The 20,368-nt window shown below is 38.9% G+C and overlaps 1 protein-coding gene across 1 annotated transcript in view; it reads right to left on the reverse strand.

Annotated features, from left to right (window-relative positions):
* ASXL3 (ASXL transcriptional regulator 3) overlaps window positions 1–20,368 on the reverse strand; it is a 187,866-nt gene that overhangs the window by 146,750 nt on the left and 20,748 nt on the right. The window contains exon 3 of the mRNA XM_061130910.1: window positions 6,390–6,472. Within this exon, the coding sequence (XP_060986893.1) occupies window positions 6,390–6,472 (83 nt within the window). The remainder of the gene's footprint in view (window positions 1–6,389; window positions 6,473–20,368) is intronic.

Genomic DNA, 20,368 nt, shown 5'->3' on the forward strand with positions numbered 1-20,368 from the left:
TAATTATGCACAAAGCACACAGTTCTAACAAACAACATTTTAAATGATGTATTTTGGGAAGAACCAAATGTTTGTAAAAATGACCAAATTAGAAATTTCAAATCTTATATCTAAATGTAAGGTATAATGTATGCATTCATCATTCATATCATAAACCCTACATTTTCAGAATAGCATGTGTTGTTCAGATACCATGTGACTAGAAAAAAGCACCATGCCTGATCTCATCTAATTAAATCCAAACATACAACCAACAACAGCTTTTGACTCAAGAGTTTATTAGGTACAATATATTCCCTGCAATATTTTGGATTATCAGTTAAGAAATGCTACTATAAATGGGATGGTTGTTAAGGAAAAAAATAGATTTAAAAAGGAGGAGACCAGGTTTAAAGAGATGAATTAAGAAGATACTGTATTAATCTAGTTGAAAATTTTTAAGTGCAAAGAATGAATGGCAAAGACTAGGAATACAGAGAAAGAAAGATGTAGTTAGAACACAGAACTAACATTACCCAAGAACCAACTGGCCAAGAGGGGAATGGGAGAAGAGAATTAGGAATAATCCTGACCGAGATTTGTAATCCAAGTAATAAGTAAAATTTTACGTCAACTAAGAGAGAAACTATTCTAAAGGCTTGCTTACATACTCTCATGAACACACACCTAGACTCCCACATAAATACATGATTTATACATGATTTTTCTATGATTCTGATTAGTAACATCACTGTCTCCTTCGTTCCTTTCTAAGTAGCTGACTGTGCACACCATTTACACAATGAGAGAATTAGATCTTAGCAGATGGCAGGGTGACACTGTGAGTTAACACTGTAATTCTAAAATGCCCTGACAAACTAACTAGAGCACCATTTCAGTATGAAAGGGGTGATGCCAACATGGAGTCTGGAGATAAGAATTGATTTTGCAGTTGAAATTATTTGTGTTTCTTTCTTATCTTTAGACAAAACATTTCAGCAGCGAGAAAGAAGCATCTCCTATAGCACTAATTAGAAACGTAAATCTCACCAAGAGAAATGCCAAGGAATTTTATTGTTTGTCACTGTACATGGTAATGGAATTTTTTTGACATTTTATCCCCCTGGAAAAATGCAACATCTTTAATAAAGCCCAGTACAAAGTGAAGACACTTATTTCAGAGTATCATGACAAAGACTGCAAAACAGAAAACACAGAAGACCTTAAGACAGGAGTGAACAACAAATTTAGTCTCAGAATTCCCAAGGGGAATAAAAAGTTCTCATAGATAGCAGGATAATTACAAAATCTTGGGTTGTCAACTGCATGCTCCACATTACAAAATCAAAAATATGTCAATGTCCTGAGTAATACCAAGCATGAAAGAGATTGTTTACACACCTTTTCAAATGTCCCTATTGTGATATGTAATTATAGGTTGCTGCCCTATAAGTGGTTGATGAAATTGAACATATACATTTTTTTTCCTAAGTAAGGCAGATATAGCATTGTAAAACTGTACCTTATAGGGCTTCCCTGGTGGTCCAATGGTTGAGAATCCGCCTGCCAATGCAGGGGACACGGGTTTGATCCCTGCTCCGAGAAGATCCCACATGCCATAGAGTCACAACTACGGAGCCTGCACTCTAGAGCTTGGGAGCAGCAACGACTGAGCCCATGCACCGCAACTACTGAAGCCCCTGTGTTCTCCAACAAGAAAAGCCACCCCAGTAAGAAGCCCACACAACGCAACGAGAGAGGAGCCCCCTGCTCTCTGCAACTAGAGGAAGCCCATGAGCAACAATGAAGACCCGGCCTGGCCAAAAACAAACAAATAAATCTTTTAAAACAAATAAGTGCACCTTATAAATATTGCCCTGCCCCTAACCCAACAGAGGGTTTTTTGGTCGTGCTGTGATTTTTTTGACCATTATTTTAAGACTGCATCACCTCCATTAGAAAACTATTTACCTACTACCAAATAATATGCCAACTACATCACAGTTTATGCTCCATTAATGACCAGTATCTTGTAACAATAATGCCCGGCACATAACAGTTACCCCCACTGACAAGTGTGGGCCCCACTCTTGTTAGGTAAATGCTACAGACCTCATTCCTTGACCTACCGCTCCTGGATGTGTCACTAAAACAACATATGCTTCTCTGGAAGCATCGCTTTAAAAATTACATGAGCAGAGAAAAACATATCCTTGGGCATCAAAACTCCCTCAGTCCCCTTTGTAAAGGAATTACAACTTCTGAATAAGCAAGTCAAAAGCAGAAAATCAGAATTAGGGCAACCAAAGTCATCCAAACCAACATGGTCACTGCAGTTGCTTTCTCTTTTTCTATGAACATATGTTTAATTACTGCAGACAAGACTAGAGTCCACAGTAGCACCCTCTCTCCCTCAGGAAGTGGGAATGTTTAGCCAAGCAGTTCAAACAGGAATATCAAATATCCATCCATAAAAGCTGCAGTCTGGAATATGCACATTTCTATCCTTTCTGTGCAAGCAACATGGCTCTTTGATTGATTATAAGATTCTGATCATCTGAAAAGCATTCCAAACAGCTTTGTCTTATCAACTGTTGACAACTCATTAGCACAAAGTAACAGAAGCCTGGAAATAACTCAATCAGTAGAGCAAGTACAATATAGATGGACCAGAATAAAATTAAATTGATAAAGATCTTCTATGTTATTATACAGAAGGGAATTAAAACTTATCAAATATATTTTTGTTAAAAAAAAAAAAACAATTCTAGGAAATCTTGCCATGATCATATTATTAATTTTCTCTAACAAAAACTGTATGTTCTTCTGACAATTTACTATATTTATATACCTTTTTAAAAACTACACGGGGAGTTCTTATTTCAGTCTAGCTTTCCCAAATAGAGTGCAACCAAACGCTACACATTTCATCAATAACTTGAAGAAGAGACAGAGAACATGATATAAAAGAGCTGTTCTCTTTTTATCCTGTCTGTATGAAAATTATGCAATTTGAAGTGTCCCTGGAAAAGAAGAAAAGGTACCATAAAATGTCAAAAATAAATAAATGAACAATATCACATCTACTGAACACAAATATATCAGCTTTGCCAAAAGTATTGGTTTATTTTTTAAGTTTTAAGTTTCAACCAGAGGCACCTACAGTGTTTGAGAACAGGCAACAGCACAATAAGCTCACATGTTCACCATTCATCTGTCAGAGGTGATCTGCATGCATCTATTTAAAGGAATTCCCTCAAAACTGGTAGATTCTTTTTGATTAAAACAATTAAAAATAGGATTAAAAAATACAACCTGTAATGCCAAAAAGAAGCTTCTAACTTTAAATGCAAGCCAAAGGCATCACAGAGGACCAGCAAGTTAACATCCTGAGGAAGAATGTTTACTCAACAAATATTTACTGCGTATCTTCAGGGTGCCAGGAGTGTGGGGTACCCTCCCCGTAACAAGCTCACAGACCAGTGGGAAGACAAACAAGGACAAATTTAGAGTCCAGTGAGGTCCAGTGTTACAGGAAACCTGCCTTACACACAGCACTGAGAAACTCCCCCGCCCCCCACCACCAACCCAGCTCATGAAAGAGATGGCGTTATTTTAAAACAAATGGCGTTGGAATGATGATGGATAAAAGGCCAATCCTCTCTCTTCCACAAATGCCAGGCACAGCGGTTGACCGGGGGTGGGCCGCTAACATGACCTCTCATTCATAGAGACCCCGGGAGGTTATGGGCGCATCAGTAACCTTCACAGTCACTCCCCTGCAGTTAATCAGGCATATCTGAAAGCCTGCACATCTTGAAAAGCACATCATTAATAAATACCTAGAAATGAAACAGCTATGCTTGACCTTATGATGATGGAATTTTTAAGTGTAACTTTACTTAAGAAAAACAGATACAGTTACAGTTCATTTACTCAGCTCCCATAAATACTTGGAAACTATTTAAGAATTTGAAAGGTAACAAAATAAAAATAAAGGTCAGAATCTGTTCTCTAAAGCAATATACAGTAGGAAGGTTGAAACTCAAAAATCTGAGAACTACCTTTATTTTAGAGATGATTCTAATAAGCAGACTAGAAAAGAAGGGAAGAGTGGTTACAGATACAGCACTTGTAAGGAACCATCACAACTGACAGGAGTGAGAATTCAAAGAGACAGAAAGAAACGGGGACATAAAATGCACAGTTTGAAGCCCTCTGCACAGAGTTGATTTTATAAAGTAGAACTTAAAACAGAACCATGGTCTTTTTCTTGGCCTATTCCCTTTCCTATTTAACTGGTGAATTCCTTGTAGGTAACTTTAAACAGTCCTACACAGGTTCATCCATACTTGTAACATTTTTTTTCTTCACAGGACACAATAAGGAAGGACAGGGATGATGAAGGAGCATTGAATTGAGAGGAACAGGGTATGTTTTCCATTTCAATTTTCTTACTCTTTAAAGAAGTTGTTTGTGTTTTGTTTGTTAACATATACTTAAAGCCCTTTAATGTACCATTCTGGGAAGACGAGCATCTTGAAAAAATATGGGGAAGAAAAATGCTGTTACAATGGTAAGTAATTAAAATGCTGCTCAGGGCCATGGTACAGGAGTTTTCTATCTGAAGATACATAACAGCTGATAGTGGCCTGCTCACTCCTGTGGAGAAGATCATGATGAACACATTTCAAGTGTCTGCTTATAGGAGAAGCTTCGTGTGCTTGCACTGGTAGACTGCGCTGGCTCAGCCCACATTCAACAGGAGTTCAGATCTTTAGGTCTGTACCCCTTCTTTCCTTCTGGCTCTAGCCCAAACATTTCTGACAGGCAGTCAGGAGAATATTAATTTCCAGGTGTCCTCGTTTTGTTCCTGAGCCCCTTATACTGATGTCTGGCTTAGAAGCAAGGGACCCCTCTAAGAGAGTTGTTAGGCTCTGTCAGCAACTTTCCTCCCCAATGTTACCTCTGCTTTGTGGGGAACAATAATTGCAAACAGTGTAGTTACATTAGCTCAGCCTCTTTCTTCAGGACAGACAGATAAAGCCTCTAAAACAGAGTTGAAAAACTGAACCTAGGAGTCCTGCATACCAATGGTATGCAGGTGATGTTCCTGGGTAAAACTTGCAGGAGATACATTTTAAACAGCCAATGTGACTCACAGGTTATAGTAATGAGTTTCAGGTAATACCAATTTTGTACGAAAAGTCAGTCTTGGGAGGACATTGATGGCTCTCTGCAGATACTATCTCAGTTACCAGATTCAAAAGGTAACTCAGCAGATTAAATTTTTACCAGGTTGAGACCACTGTCTTATCAATGACTTACAGGTAGGCAACATCATACAATTCAAAAAATTTACTCTATGTAACATGAATGAGTAGATACACATATGATATAGCTCTATGGTTATTTTACCTTATAACAAATTGCTTTCTTCTCTTCGAGTAATATCATTTATATGGCCCTAAACTGCTGGATAAAGCCAACACTGTAAAATTCATAACTAAACAAAAATAAAGGATCACCACAGATAAAGAAAATGTAGTTTATATCCATTCAATAAAATATTATTTGGCAACAAAAAGAAATGAAGTATGATTCAGGGTACCACATGGGTGGACCCTGAAAACATGATGCTAAATGAAGCCAGTCACAAAAGGCTATAGAGTGTATGATTCCAATTATACAAAATGTCCAGGATACGCAAATCCACACAGTAGTACATGAGTGATTGCCAGGGGCTGGGCAGAATAGGGAATTGGGAGTGACTGCTAATGGGTATGGGGGTTCACTTAGGGTGGTGAAAATGTTCTAAAATTAGATAGCGGTAATTATTGCACAGTTTTGGGGAACGTATTAAAAACCAATGAATTGTACATTTTCAAAGGGCAAATGTTATGATATATGACTATCTCAATAAAACTGTTATTTTTTTAAAAGACTCAATAATTGACTAATGATGATCCAAGTAGAGTAATTCTAAATATAAGAGGACTAAATTTTCAACTATGTTCACTGGCAATTTGAATCTTATCAGAATGAGCTCATCTTACATTCTGGAATCTATCTGTGAAGACTGTAAAATGTTTCTCTTTCAGTACTCACTTGCAGAAACAAAAATATTCTCTTACAAGAAAGATGAGTAACTCCAATCATAGGCAAATTCACACAGTGCTGCTCCTTGTTAATGAAATACATTCTCTATCAGTCTGTCTAATTTATTAAGTGAACAAGTAGTTCCAAGGAAATCTTGGGTCACTCAAATATTTGACAGTCACCAAAGAATCTGCAGGTAGCTACTTAATTCGCAATCAACTACAACATCAAAACCTAGATACACCTGCTGCTTTGCAATCAGTAGCAATTGTTAATCAAAGAAAACAGAAAATGTAAATATGAATACTGACCTTGTTTCTTTTAACCCTTCTTTCTGAATGACTTCCAATATCTGCTTTGCTGTCATTGGTGAGTTGGGGTGTTTTTCTAGTGCCTAAAAAATAAAGACAGACATAAGACTTCTAGATTACTGCATAGAAGCATACAAGATGAAAATGTGTATGAATCATGCAAATTATAAAGGGGAAGGGGCTATTATGCCAAAATTAGGTTACATGATACATGTCAGGTGTGCAAGTGATAGGATATAATTTTTTCCTGGACATTTATGGCAATTTCTGCAACACATAGGGGCCATCCTGCAAAAATGTCACAAAGGCATACACCACAAAAGAAAAGTAATGTGAAACCTAAAAACACCTAGTTAGTAAATGTATATAATTTCCTTTATTTAAACTTGCTAACATTTTATGGTTAAAGTCATGTTTTCAGGCTGTTAAAATGTTTCCTAAATTTCTAAAACCTTGGAAACATGAGCCTGAATACCATCAACAGCAGAGAACAAAGCACTGGTCAGAAATAACCTCACTGGATTCACAGTTTGATCAACTTCTTCTGTATTAAAAAACAACAAAAACCCTTCGTGGCCAAAACGAAGAAAAAGCATACAGAAACCCAAGGATCCCATTACAGCGTGTCTTCCAGTTCAGCTCAGTTTCCTTTCATTTGCCTTTTCCAATTCATTTCAAGTAAATTCCTTCCTCTTACGGTTCAGCCCATCTCAGCTTTATGAACTCAGTCCTATTTTCTTTCTCTCCCCATCTGTCCTACTTATTTTTGAGTGGAGGGGATGTTTTAAGCAAAGTATGGGAAATAACATGCAGCTGCTAAGTCGCTTCAGTTGTGACCAACTCTGTGCAACCCAATAGATGGCAGCCCACCAGGCTCCCCTGTCCCTGGGATTCTCCAGGCAAGAACACTGGAGTGGGTTGCCATTTCCTTCTCCAATGCATGAAAGTGAAAAGTGAAAGTGAAGTTGCTCAGTTGTGTCCAACTCTTAGCGACCCCATGGACTGCAGCCTACGAGGCTCGTCCGTCCATGGGATTTTCCAGGCAAGGGTACTGGAGTGGGTTGCCATTGCCTTCTCCGGAAATAACATGGGACACAGTTAATTATTTCCACAGGCATCAGACCATCAGCCCTAGAAATCAAGGCTTTTTATTTACCCCAGGACTGAACTACATGTAGCGAAAGCAGTACACAATGGTCCCCACGCTATTCACGAACAAGGGCTACGAGGACCACATCTGGTACGAGTCTACACATATCTTCACCATGACTTCTTCCAAGGGTAGATGACACCTATTGCATTGGCCAGAAAGTTCATTTTTCTAGGACATCTTATGGAAAAACCCAAATGAACCTTTTGGTCAACCCAATACTTAAATTTTCTGTACAGGAGTTTCTGCACAAGTCATGGCCCCATGCAACTTAGTGATTCTAGAGTCCTAATTTATGATTACTATGATTATCAGACCAGAATTATCATAATAATTGAGAACTAATTGAGAATTTTTAAGGCAAATTTTAAATTGAAAAGGCTTCCAAATACATTTACAAGAGCTCTGTGATCTCTTCTACTATCAATGGCTAAATTTCAAAAAGGTCACTGGCAAGGCTTCTGCTCCTTGGGGATCTGCTCCTTGTGGCTATCTAATGAATTATACACAGCCTGCCCCTCCTCACCATTAAGGCCACTTTTCTGTTCTCACCTCTAGTTCCCAGAAAATGTCCCCGTTTTTCCCAATCTGGTCAGTCCCTTAGTTGCAGATGACAATTCTTTAAAGAACATCGAAACATGCTACACTGGAAAGAGCGTAGCAACAAGTATGTCAATAGGAAAGGAGGAAAACTGTCCTCAGAGAGGAGACTATTAGGAGGGATGGACTGAAAACTATCAGGGGTGGGCGGGGGGAACATAGGCACAGCTGTACAGGGTAGAGGACTAAAGTGTAAAAATACTGGCTTAAAAAAGGCAAGAAGGAAACTGCATGAAAGAGCTGAAAAGGGGGAAAGATTAGGTCACAAAGAAAGGCAGGAAAGGTACGGACACGAGAACAAAAAAGCGGACAGAATTTTTAAAATAAAAAGAACCGTCAGTATTGCAGAACAGTTCATACTCATGAAAGGCGATGCTGTGGTCACATGGACTAGATAGAAGGTGGGCATCACCCCCAAGGACAGGCAATGCTGGGGATACCAATGGTCTCTCATAGAAGGTATGAGAGGCAGAAGGTCAACAGACACACACATACACGAGGAAGCAAGCAAGGAAGGGGGAAACTAGAGGGGAGAGACACAGGATGGCAGAAAAGAGAGTGGGCAGAGGAGAAGGGAGAGAAAGGAGGCCTATTGAGCTGAACTGGGAATATCCAAAAGGCAAACTGATTAAAATCTAGAAAGGGCGGAAGAGGAAACTCCAGTGTACTGGGTAAGGTTTTCATGGAAAGTTGGGTGCACTCGAAAGTGGGGTTACTCACTGTGGAGGACTCCCTGTTTCTCTTCCTGAGTACAGGCCCCTCAGCACACCTTGGCAGCTCCTCCCAGCCATGGAGAGGATTTGGATAGCCCTGTCCCCTTCTCTATGACATCACGTCCTACTCTACAGAGGAAGTAAAAGTGTGAAGAATTACATCGCGAGGTGGATGAGAGGCAGGAAGGAAATGAGGAAGCCACACACAACACCAGGAGCCATCCTCAGTTCCTGCAAGACAGAGAGAGGGGACAGAGCAGGAGGGGGCCTGGGTGTGAACAAGCTTCACTGAACTGGCTGTGGGAACATTCAGAGAACGAGAGAGAGAGAAATTACTTTCACGGAACAATACCATGGATAGCACTGAAAAAACATGACACGCGGCAGAGACGTGAATCAGACGAGCAGGCAGCCACACTCAGACACAACAGCGGGAAGGAGCCACAGTCAGAGGGAAACTAAGCCCCAAATGTCAGACTGAGGGAGCACCCACACACGCCGGGAATCAATGTCTTGGCTATGCAGTGTTCCCTAAGTCCTTAAAAACCACACTTCCTGGATTACCTTTCTTGACATATTCAAATACAACTAGCATTTGTGAATGAAGTGATATCTAACACTTAATCTGAGTTTAACATATTCTTCCAATTGTTTTCCACCTTGTACCTACCTCTTAGAAACAGGGGTCAAGGATGCAATAGAGCAGTGAAGAGAGTGGGATTATATACAATTTTTAAGAATATGTATCCTAGTAAGATTAGTAAGAGGGCCAATAAATATTTCAGATAATCAAAACAGGTTCAAACTGTCTTGGGCAATAACAATACAATTATGACAAAATATAGAAATTCCAATTTTAGAGTTCACCATGGATAATGATAATTTTAAAAGTCTTGTTTTCTGATTGAAAAAAAGCTGGAAAAATGCAAATTCATACCTGTATTATAGAAAACAAAATGGCACTAGTAAGCTTACGATCAAAAATAATTTCCCAAAGAATACACTGAATGTAATGTTCTTAGAATATTATTGAGTCAAAGGATATGAGCTCTGTCATGTCTCTTGATACACTGCCAACTGTTTTGAAAAATATTTTAACAATTTATACTCTCACCAAGCAGAACTGAACCTGCCTCTCTCCACAACTTTGCCAGGATTAAACATTATCTTTTTCACAATATTCACCAACTAGGTAGGTCAAATAAGTTGTAATTCATTGTTACTCTAATTATACTTTTGTAAATACTAATGAGAACAAAGGTTTTTTTCAAATGAATACCATATGGGATATCTCTGTCTTTCTTACTAATGTGTAAAAAGCTATTTATATATTAAAATAACATTCATTATTGGGCACATTAATAACAGATTTGTATTCTTTATGTTACTTATTTTTTGATATTTATGAAGACACATAAAGTATTCTATTTTCACATAACTACTTATGTGACTTTTCCATTGTGGCTTTACCTGCTTTTATGTTTAGACATTCCTTTTATCCAGAGAATAGGTAATTTATCTACAAATATTTCTTGTATTTTCTGCTTTCATTTTTAATCCCATCAATCAATTCAGAATGCATCTGTTTGCAGCCTTGTGAAGAATTAACTTAAGCCCCCACCTACTGTTAATATAGGTCAAGATTCCCCAACACAATTTGTTTCATAAGCCAGTTTATGGTTTATGGTTAGTGAGGCATCTTCTGCCATATACTACAATTAGAGCGATGGAAACACTTCTGGATGTGAAAACAACATAAAAATGTGGAAACCCAATATAAAAGGCACAGGTGGTCAAGAATCTGCCTGCAATGTAGGAGATTTGGGTTCGATCCCTAGGTAGGGAGGATTCCCCTAGAGAAGGGAATGGCTACCCATCCCAGTGGCTACCCATTCTTGCCTGAAGAATCCCACGGACAGAGGAGCCTGGTGAACTACAGTTCATGGGGTCGTACAGAGTCAGACAGGACTGAAGGGACTTCGCACGCAAAGCAGAGCTGTTGCTGAGGTAGTGATGAGAGTGCTCAGAAGCCCCAGCATTTACTCAGTCTAATGGCCAAAGGCACTTCTGGGAATTTTCAGGGTCTCTGAAATGACTGCAAACCACTATCTCTGGGGCTCACCCAGAGGTCCTGCTATGTTCCCCTGTGAAGTGAAGTGAAAGTCGTTCAGTCGTGTCTGACTCTTTGTGACCCCAAGGACTGTACAGTCCATGGAGTTGCTCTCCAGGCCAGACTGAAGAGAATCCAGGTCAAACCCAGTTCTCCCGCATTGCAGGCAGATTCTTTATCAGCTGAGCCACAAGGGAAGCCCAAGAAGACTGGATTGGGTAGCCTATCCCTTCTCCAGGGGATCTTCCTGACCCAGGAATCAAACCGGGTCTGTTGTATTGCAGGCAGATTCTTTACCAACTGAGCTATCAGGGAAGCCCCTATGTTCAATGACTTTCAGTCAATGCCTGTGCCAACACCACCCTATTTAAACTGCTGTGACATTACAGTATACTTCACTCTCTGGATAGGACACGGCTCTCATTATTCCTTCTTAAATTTTTCATTGCTCACTTCTTTATATTTCTAAATGAAACTTAGATTGGAATTAAATGAGACATTCTAATTAAACTTTCAGGAAATGTACACACATTGTTCCGTGTTTGAGTTTTATTTTATAAACTGTAATAGGCTTTTTATTAAGTGCTTTATATTTTGGGTTGCAACTCTGAGTATACTTTTTCATAAAATATTCTCACATTTTATTGCTACATACAAAAGTCACTGAGCTGTGATAATTATTATCTATATGAACAGCTAATTGAATTCTTCATAGTTCTAATAGCATAGAAGAATAAAATCACATTTTCTACAAAAACTATGAATTGTGTCTCCTTTCCAATAGTTCTATGTTTTCTTTTTCCTACATTATTTACTTTGGCTAAAAAATGATCTTTTCTAGTCCCTTTCAAAAAACTTTTTGCTGAAAATGGAGCTGTTTTATAATTTATTTCCTCAAAAACAGGCCCCTAAAACTGCCATTTCCCTAAGAAAATCTGTAGCTAGAATTATTAGCCGAGAGAAGGCTGCCAAGAGAAGGCTGTAATTAGAAACCTTTGGCCAGATATCACTGTCTCTTCTATACAAATCAGAGTCTGTCACAGTGTTCAATCTTTACATAAAATGCCCTTTCTTTCTTCGTAAAACAAATTGCTCTCCTGTGTTAGAGCTACATTTGTGATTCCACTTGACTCTGTCTCCCTAAGAGTTGGACCTTATGCCTCTCATACTTCCTTCTCATGTACTAAAGTCCTTTCAATTTTCAACTATCTTCTGTCTCCTGCACTGCTACTCCCAACAGGTTGCAGACTCAGCACTGCTCAAACCAAAGTGGAATTTCCATGGCTAAGGACACAAAGCACGCATACTATCAATGGCCTCCCTAACAATGGATTCCCTTGTATTTTCCAGAAGGCATGAATAGATGTGCAGAACTGGTAAACAACCCACTGGATGTCACCTTCCTTACTGACGTGACTAACTTATATCAGCGTATATGCAGGCATGCTAAGTCACTTCACTTGTGGTTGACTCTTTGTGATCCCATGGACTGTAGCCCACCACTCTAGCACTCCTGCCTACTGGAGTGGGTTGCCATAGCCTCCTCCAGGGAATCTTCCTGACCCAGGGATCAAACCCATGTCTCTTATATCTCCTGCATTAGCAGACGGGTTCTTTACCACTAGTGCCACCTGGGAAGCCCAACTACATCAGAGCCTATCTCAAAGACATGAACATTTATGCAACTCTGAGACAAGACAGACAAGAGTCTATCTCAGACTGCTCTTCCCCAGATATCTACATACCCCATATGAAGAGGAAAAAAAAATCTGCAAAAAAAAAGGTAGCAATATAGGAAAGAGATGGAAAGGGATATTTGCTGAATCACTGAGGACACAGGCCATGCTAAGAATGATTTCTGTTTAGGTTCATTCTTTCAGCACTTTTCTGGTCCAGGAATACCATGTGTCAAACATTTTAAAGCTTACCCAGAAAAGTCATTTCTAGTACCCCAAGATAAACTGACTCATTCGAAAAGACCCTGATGCTAGCAAAGATTGAAGGAAAGAGAAGGCTACAACAGAGAATGAGATGAGTGGATGGCATCACCGACTCGATGGGCATGAGTTTGAGTCAACTCCGGGAGTTGGTGATGGACAGGGAGGCCTGGCATGCTGCAATTCATGCGGTCGCAAAGAGTCAGAAACGACTGAGCAACTGAACTGAACTGAAATGCACTAAAGAGAGGTAACTGGTCCAAGGTCATAAAGCTACTTTGTAGAAGGACAGGACTTTCACACATGATAATATTGATGATGACAATGTTTAAATATAATTAAAAGCAGCTAATATATGTTAGACACCACATCCTTACTAAGTCTCCAGAGGTTTTACTTGTATTACAATAGACTCCTGGATTCATATACTTCAATTCAGTCACTCAGTCGTGTCCTACGATTTGCGACCCCATGGACTGCAACATGCCAGGCTTCCCTGTCCATCACCAACTCCCAGAGCTTACTCAAGGTCATGTCCATCAAGTCAGCCATGCCACCCAACCATCTCATCCTCTGTCTTCCCCTTCTCCTCCTGCCTTCATATATTTAACATTCCCTATTTCCACTCTTCTTGAGAAACCTCAAAGGTCCATGTCATTTTCATGAGACATGAATTTGAATGGCTGGCAGTATTCAGATAAGAAAATGAATCACACAAAGAGTGACAGCACCCTGCCCAGAGCCCAATATCTATACCTCAGTGAGGTGGTTCTCACTTCTAACATATGTGGTTACTAGCTAAGGGTATGAAAATGATACTCGTTGTTCAGCTGCTGAGTCATGTCTGACTCTTCGTGATCCCACGGACTGTAGCCCACCAGCTCCTCTGTGCATGGGATTTCCCAGGCATGAATACTGGAGAGGGTTGCTATTTCCTTCTCCAGGAAATCTTCCTGACCCAGGGATCAAACCTGCGTCTCTTGCATCTCCTGCATTGGCAGATGGGTTCTTTACCACTGAGTCACCAGGGAAGCCCCAAAGATGACACCCACAATTTTTCTACTCTACTTGTCTGCACTTTATGGGGAAATCACATGCTGTAGTAGTATCTGTGAATGTGTGACTTAAAACATGCAAAATTTTCTTATAAAAGCTTTGTGAGTCAGGCCAACTTCACCTAGAAGAAAAGGTGTCCAAGAAGATAAAGAGTCTCTGAAACCTGGCAGTAGGAAGTCAATGGTTCTACCCAACACAAGTTTGCTCCTTCTACTAAGTTAAATTGTTTCTCATCTTGAGCACAAGGCTCTCACAGAAACCGTGTGCCTGGAGTCAAGATATTATACGCAACATCCAGCTCATCATCCCTCTCTCAGCAATCTCCCACTTCAGAACAAATCAGATATTTCCTTGAACTCTCAGATAACGGTTTAACCTGTACTTTCCCATGGCAGCGCCTGTCATAGCTGTCCTTAATTAGCATTATCTGTTTAATGATATTCTTCCAGCGACACTGCAAGGCTCATGCGATCGAAGACCCTGATCCTCATTCACGTCTGTAGCATCAGATTAGAGCACCATTAAGCAGGCGTCGATGGAGACCAAGTTAGTTTTGAGTTGCTGCACATTAGGAATTTTGATAGCATAACAAGGAAGTCAGATAAACCAGGAACTGCTACTCACTAGCTGTCTGATCTTAGATATTTAACCTCCTTGAACTCAGTTTCTTAATTTTCTCTTTTAGAAAAATATTGTGAGGACTAAATGGGAGCTTGAGTGTAAAGCACTGATTATTTCCGGATGCCAAATGACTGCCTACTGCAACATGTGTTAGTAAACATTAGCTAAATACTATTGGCTGGGAAAAATGCCTCCTTTGAGCACAGCCTAGAAACATGAATCTTTTCAACACAAAGAAGGGAGCTACAGAAAAATAATAATAATAATGGACATTAGATGGTGTCTTTCTTTGCAATTTCCTGCCTAAACTGCACGAGGGTTTCTACAAATCAGGTTAGACACATATCACCAACCCCATTCCCTATCATGGTCAAATTTATTCCCTGTGGATTCAGATGTAAACCTGCACCACCCGGTGTCTGCTTTCACCAACCCAAAGTCTTCCTCCCGGTGTTTAACAAGAGGGATTATCCACTAGGGCACTCTTTCAGACACTGCTCTGCTCTCTAGGTAGAAAAGCACCCTGTGGGGACGAATCATCCAGTGTGTTTGTATTACAAATCAAGCAAAAATAGAGAATACCAGAAGCGGCAACTTACTTCCATCAACATATACTTAAAGATGAACTTTCTAGCAATTACAATACATAGTATTATAGAATGTCCATCAGAAGGAAGATCTGTCTTACAGTAAAATTATTTTGGTGGCTCAGCTTCATAAAACCTGAGCAGGGCTCAGAGTACAGAGATGGTTTTCTGAAGCCTGGAACAGTTCAGACAGTGACCACTACCTAAATCTGCAGATAAAATTCTATGCAACCCAGAGATGACTTCTAATTTCCTGTGGGATTTTGGCAAGCTTGTTGTACCTAAATAATTTTCTAAGCTTGACAAACAGTTGACATTCCTTTTACACACAGAAAGAAAACACAAGTGAGAGATCTGGAATTTCCACAATGTTCCAAAAAATGTAAAAGAAATACATTAATCATTATTTAAATGAAGATACATATGAAACCTGTCTTAAAAAGTCAGACATCTCTTTAATAAAGAAGAAATAGTCTTATACCATAGAAATTTGCAGATGGCCTATTCAGAACCTACTGACTATTAAAATGTTTCTTCTGTGTATCAAGCAAAAATTCTGGTTTCCTATTACTTCTGCTATGTAGTCCTGGTTTTTGCCTTTGAATGTGACAAATATTTAATATTCAATTACAACCATTTGGCTACCACGGGAGCTTAAAGTAAGGTAATTGTGCTATATGAATTTCTAAAATGGGATCCAATAATTTATTCACATGATATAATGCCACCTGTTTGAAAACACTATTAGGGACCCAGCCTCCCTTTGGTTGTTTAGCCGCTAAGTTGTGTCCAATTCTTTTGCAACCCCATGGACTGTATCCCACCAGGCTCCTCTGTCTATGGAATTTCCCAGGCAAGAATACTGGAGTGGGTTCCCATTTCCTTCTACAGGGGATCTTCCTGACCCAGAGATCGAACCCAGGTCTCCTGCATTGGCAGGTGCATGCTTTACCACTGAGTCACCAGGAAAGTCCCAGCCTCCTTTTATTTTCAGGCTAATGGATCCTTGGTTTCTTCCATCCATCCTCATAACATAGCTTGCAGACTACCTCCCAAATCATCTTTCCTTGAATATTCTTGAATTTGCTAATGTCATCTGTAATTCATATCTTTAAGAACTATCCTAATTAAAGTAAATTAGTTGAATACCATTGATAAATATTCCAAATGTAGTTTGATTGAAACATAATCTGTATAGTAAACCTATTACTTCCATTTCTCTAGCTCATATAATTACATTAATACAATCTAACAGAACACTTGCTCTTTTTCAGCAGTCCTCACACTGTCAATCAACTAAAACTTCCAGATCGTTCAACATTTGCTTCTGAAGCCACATGCGTAATTCTGCGGTATATTTTCCAAACTCGCCACACAGAAATGCATCTTTATGCACTAGCGTTTGTTTCAATCCATTTTTGCAGGCTCTGAAATCCTATTACCCTCTAATATCTGATTATTTAAGGTAAGAGGTACATTTTGCTTTATCCACAAACTGGAGAAATATTTATCTGAGTTAAATTTCATCTGTTTAGGTGCAGGTTGTTCATCCAAGCTTCCAAACTTCTTTTGGAATCATTATTCCCTTGTCCAACTGTTCAGTTTCCCTTTTTATTTTGTGATATCCACACATGTGACAAACATGATTTGATGGATTTCTCGAAGTTATTCCTGACAGGAGGATAATGCAAGGAAAAACAAAGTCACAAACCATGTGGCTGCCGCTGGGATCTCCTTTCAAAATGATACTGATGAGCCAATCAGTATAATTTGCCTATAGAAGCTCAATCTGCTAAAAATTCATTTAATTATACTATCGCCCAGTTCATATTTGCCCATCAGTTTTAAAAGAGTCCCACAAGAGAATACGTCAAATGACTGGCTGAAATTTAGCTCCACCAGGCGCATCCTCCTGCTGTATGTTAATAATCCTATCAAAAATAAATTAATTTAGTTTGACATGAATTAACTTAGAGAATCCATAATGCCTTCCAGGGATCACTACTTCCATTTCTGTTTAATAATGCTCTGTAGAATTTTACTGAGAGTTGAGATAAAGCTCTGCAGTCTGTAATTTCAAAAAGTTTTTTTCTTTTGTTATAATAATAACAATAGAAAACACCCAGTCTCCGCCCTGCATCAAATTCTGTTCTAACATAAATACAAGCTTACTTGATCCTCACAACCACCACTTTATCATCATGGGAAGTAGTAACACCCTCATTTTATGAGAGGTGAGGCAACTAAAATGCAGGCATGCTCATTTGACTCTCCCAAAGTCACACGGTCATACAGTGCTTCAGCTCTTGGAAAATCACCCCCCTGCTCTCTGTGGTCTTCCCCACGGTTATGAGCAGCACCCCTGGTCATATCTGCAGATTTTTTTCAGTGTCTCGTTTGTCAAGCTCATATTTTATCATTTTATTATTTCATCTAAAACATAGGATCTAACCTCTCTATTACTTTATTATACATTCTTTTTAGAAATAGGCACTAATTTAAAAAAGAAAATATAGGGAATATTTCAAAACCAGGAAATCATGCCCTGTGATCAAGCTGCTGTGATTCTGACCTAGAATATGGTACTAATTCTAAGGCAGCTAAAATATAGAGACAAACAACCAGTTAAGTCCTATTAGCTTCATGAAAGAAACACTGGTTTGTCAAAGAGGATAAAGTTTCCTATCCCTAAAGTAAGATGATCATGTCAAGTGAAATTCATACAGAGGCACGGGGTGGTAATAGGCTGGATCCTCAATGAGAGTTTCACAAAAGCAAACACAGAACATACATAAGTTCATATTGCTGAATCTCTCACAAAATCTAAGCATAACATAAAAATTTAGTGTGTGTGAGCTTAGTCGCTTAGTTGTGTCTGACTTTTTGCGACCCCATGGACTGTAGACCACTAGGCTCCTCTGTCCATGGAAGTCTCCTGGTAAAAATACTGGAGTGGTAGCCATGCCCTTCTCCAGGGGATCTTTCAGACCAAGGGATTGAACCCAAGTCTCCTGCACTGTAGATAGATTTTTTACTGTCTGAGCCATTAGGGAAGCTCAAAAATATAATACTTGAGACCTATTAGGTAGACAGTATTCCCAAGATCTAACATGATTAAGTTAAAGAGTATATACCCTAATGACAACTTGGAGTTTATTTATACTTTACTACTAAAGGTAGATGGACTTTCCAGGTTGTGCTAGCAGTATGGGGCCTGCCTGCCAATGCAGGAGACATAAGTGACGTGGGTTCAATCCCTGGCTTGGGAAGATCCCCTGGAGAAGGGCATGGCAACCCACTCCAGTATTCTTGCCTGGAGAATCCCATGGACAGAGGAGCCTGGAGGGCAATAGTCTATGGGGTTGTAAAGAGTCGAACACGACTGAAGTGAGTTAGAATGCACACACTACAGATGGATATGACACCTCTGAAAAGCAGACTTGGCAGCAGCAGAGTAAGATAATATGAAAATTAAGAAGTTTAATTTGTATTTTTGTCCACATGTAGGAGAACCATATGGAAGTCTCTGGTCAAGGTCAGTGTTCTCTTCAGCATAACATTATGAAGAAGCAATCAGCTGAGACCCAAAGTTTCCTTATCTTGGGAATCCTTACAAGGTGCTCATGTTAACAATAGCAGGTAGTACTTACATAATACTGGGAAGAATTTATAATAAAAATACATGAGACACTTTTATAAGAACTTGACTTACAGTAAAATATTTAGTTTGCACAGTCACCAGTCAAGGTAGGTATTATTTTTCTGTACATGAGAAAACTGAGATACAGATAAATTAATTCACTTATTCCAGGCTAGTCCCAAGTAACAAGCAGAGGCGAGATTCAAATTCTTGCTCCTGAACTCCAAGTGTTTCACCACCACAATATGATACCTTGTAGCAAAAAGTCCAAACTTAGTTGGAGGGTAATTGAACAGTACTCTTAAAAGGTAAAAAGGTAAGTGGTCCCATTTTTCAAATCTAGTCTATCATTCTGGACTTCCCTGATAGCTCAATTGGTAAGAATCCATCTGCAATGCAGGAGACCCCAGTTTGGTTCCTGGGTCGGGAAGATCCACTGGAGAAGGGATAGACTACCTACTCCAGTATTTTTGGGCTTCCCTTGTGGCTCAGCTATAAAAGTCTACCTGCAATGCAGGAGACCTGGGTTTGATGCCTGGCTTGGGAAGATCCCCTGGAGAAGGGAAAGGCTAACCAAGAGTTGGACATGACTAAGAGACTTTCACTTTCAGTCTATCATTAGGTATTTATCATACAGAAATCCTCAGCTCATCCTGCATATTCAATAAAACATCATTCTAAAATTGTTTTTTTTTAAAGATACAATCTAAGAGAGAGAAAGTTAAATAAATGAAGGCACATACATCCCACAAAATAATACACAGACATTAGAAGGATAACATGTACTGATATGGAAGGATATCCACTAGAAAGTGATGAGTAAAAAATATAAGCAAGTTGAAAAATAATACATATAGAAAAGGCATTTATACAAGTACATGTGGTATACATACAAATACACCCACAACCCTGCCACACACACATTCACACCAGATAAAAATATTCAAACATCTAACAATTGTTACCCTGGAGAGTGGCAGAAAAGCAAAAGCTGAAGGAGGAAATTTCATATTCTTAAAGTATTTTTGTATTTAGAAGCACAAATTACTTCCATAATCTTTAAATTGTATATAAGATAATCTTTATATCATAAAACATATAATGGATACATATAGTATAAATTATATAATATTTAATTTAAAATCAATTTCAAAACAAAATAAAAATGAATATTCAAACAACAGCAGACACATTTATATACCCTATACCGTAAAGCACAGTAGAGAAAATAAAATGCAGGTATATTGAATTTTTTCCAAAGCAAACATTATTCATCATTCAATCTGAGTCAGAATTCTTCAGTGTTATCCTTACAGACTAGCCTGAAATGACACAGCATCCAGATGCAGCTGCCAGAAGGAATTAGTTGCAAAATATATCTTGAGATAATTGTAGAAAATGACTTTGTTATATGGGATTATTTGATTCTGACCTCTTAAATGTTGAAGAATGACAAAAACAATGATGCTTGCTTTGTCACAGTTAATAGTAACTCTTCTCCTGACTGGAGCTAGACAACAGCATCACCTCCTCAATAATTCATTGATTTAACAAATATTTACCAA

Source organism: Dama dama, chromosome 27, assembly GCF_033118175.1.
Source record: "Dama dama isolate Ldn47 chromosome 27, ASM3311817v1, whole genome shotgun sequence".
NCBI classification, from domain to species: domain Eukaryota; kingdom Metazoa; phylum Chordata; class Mammalia; order Artiodactyla; family Cervidae; genus Dama; species Dama dama.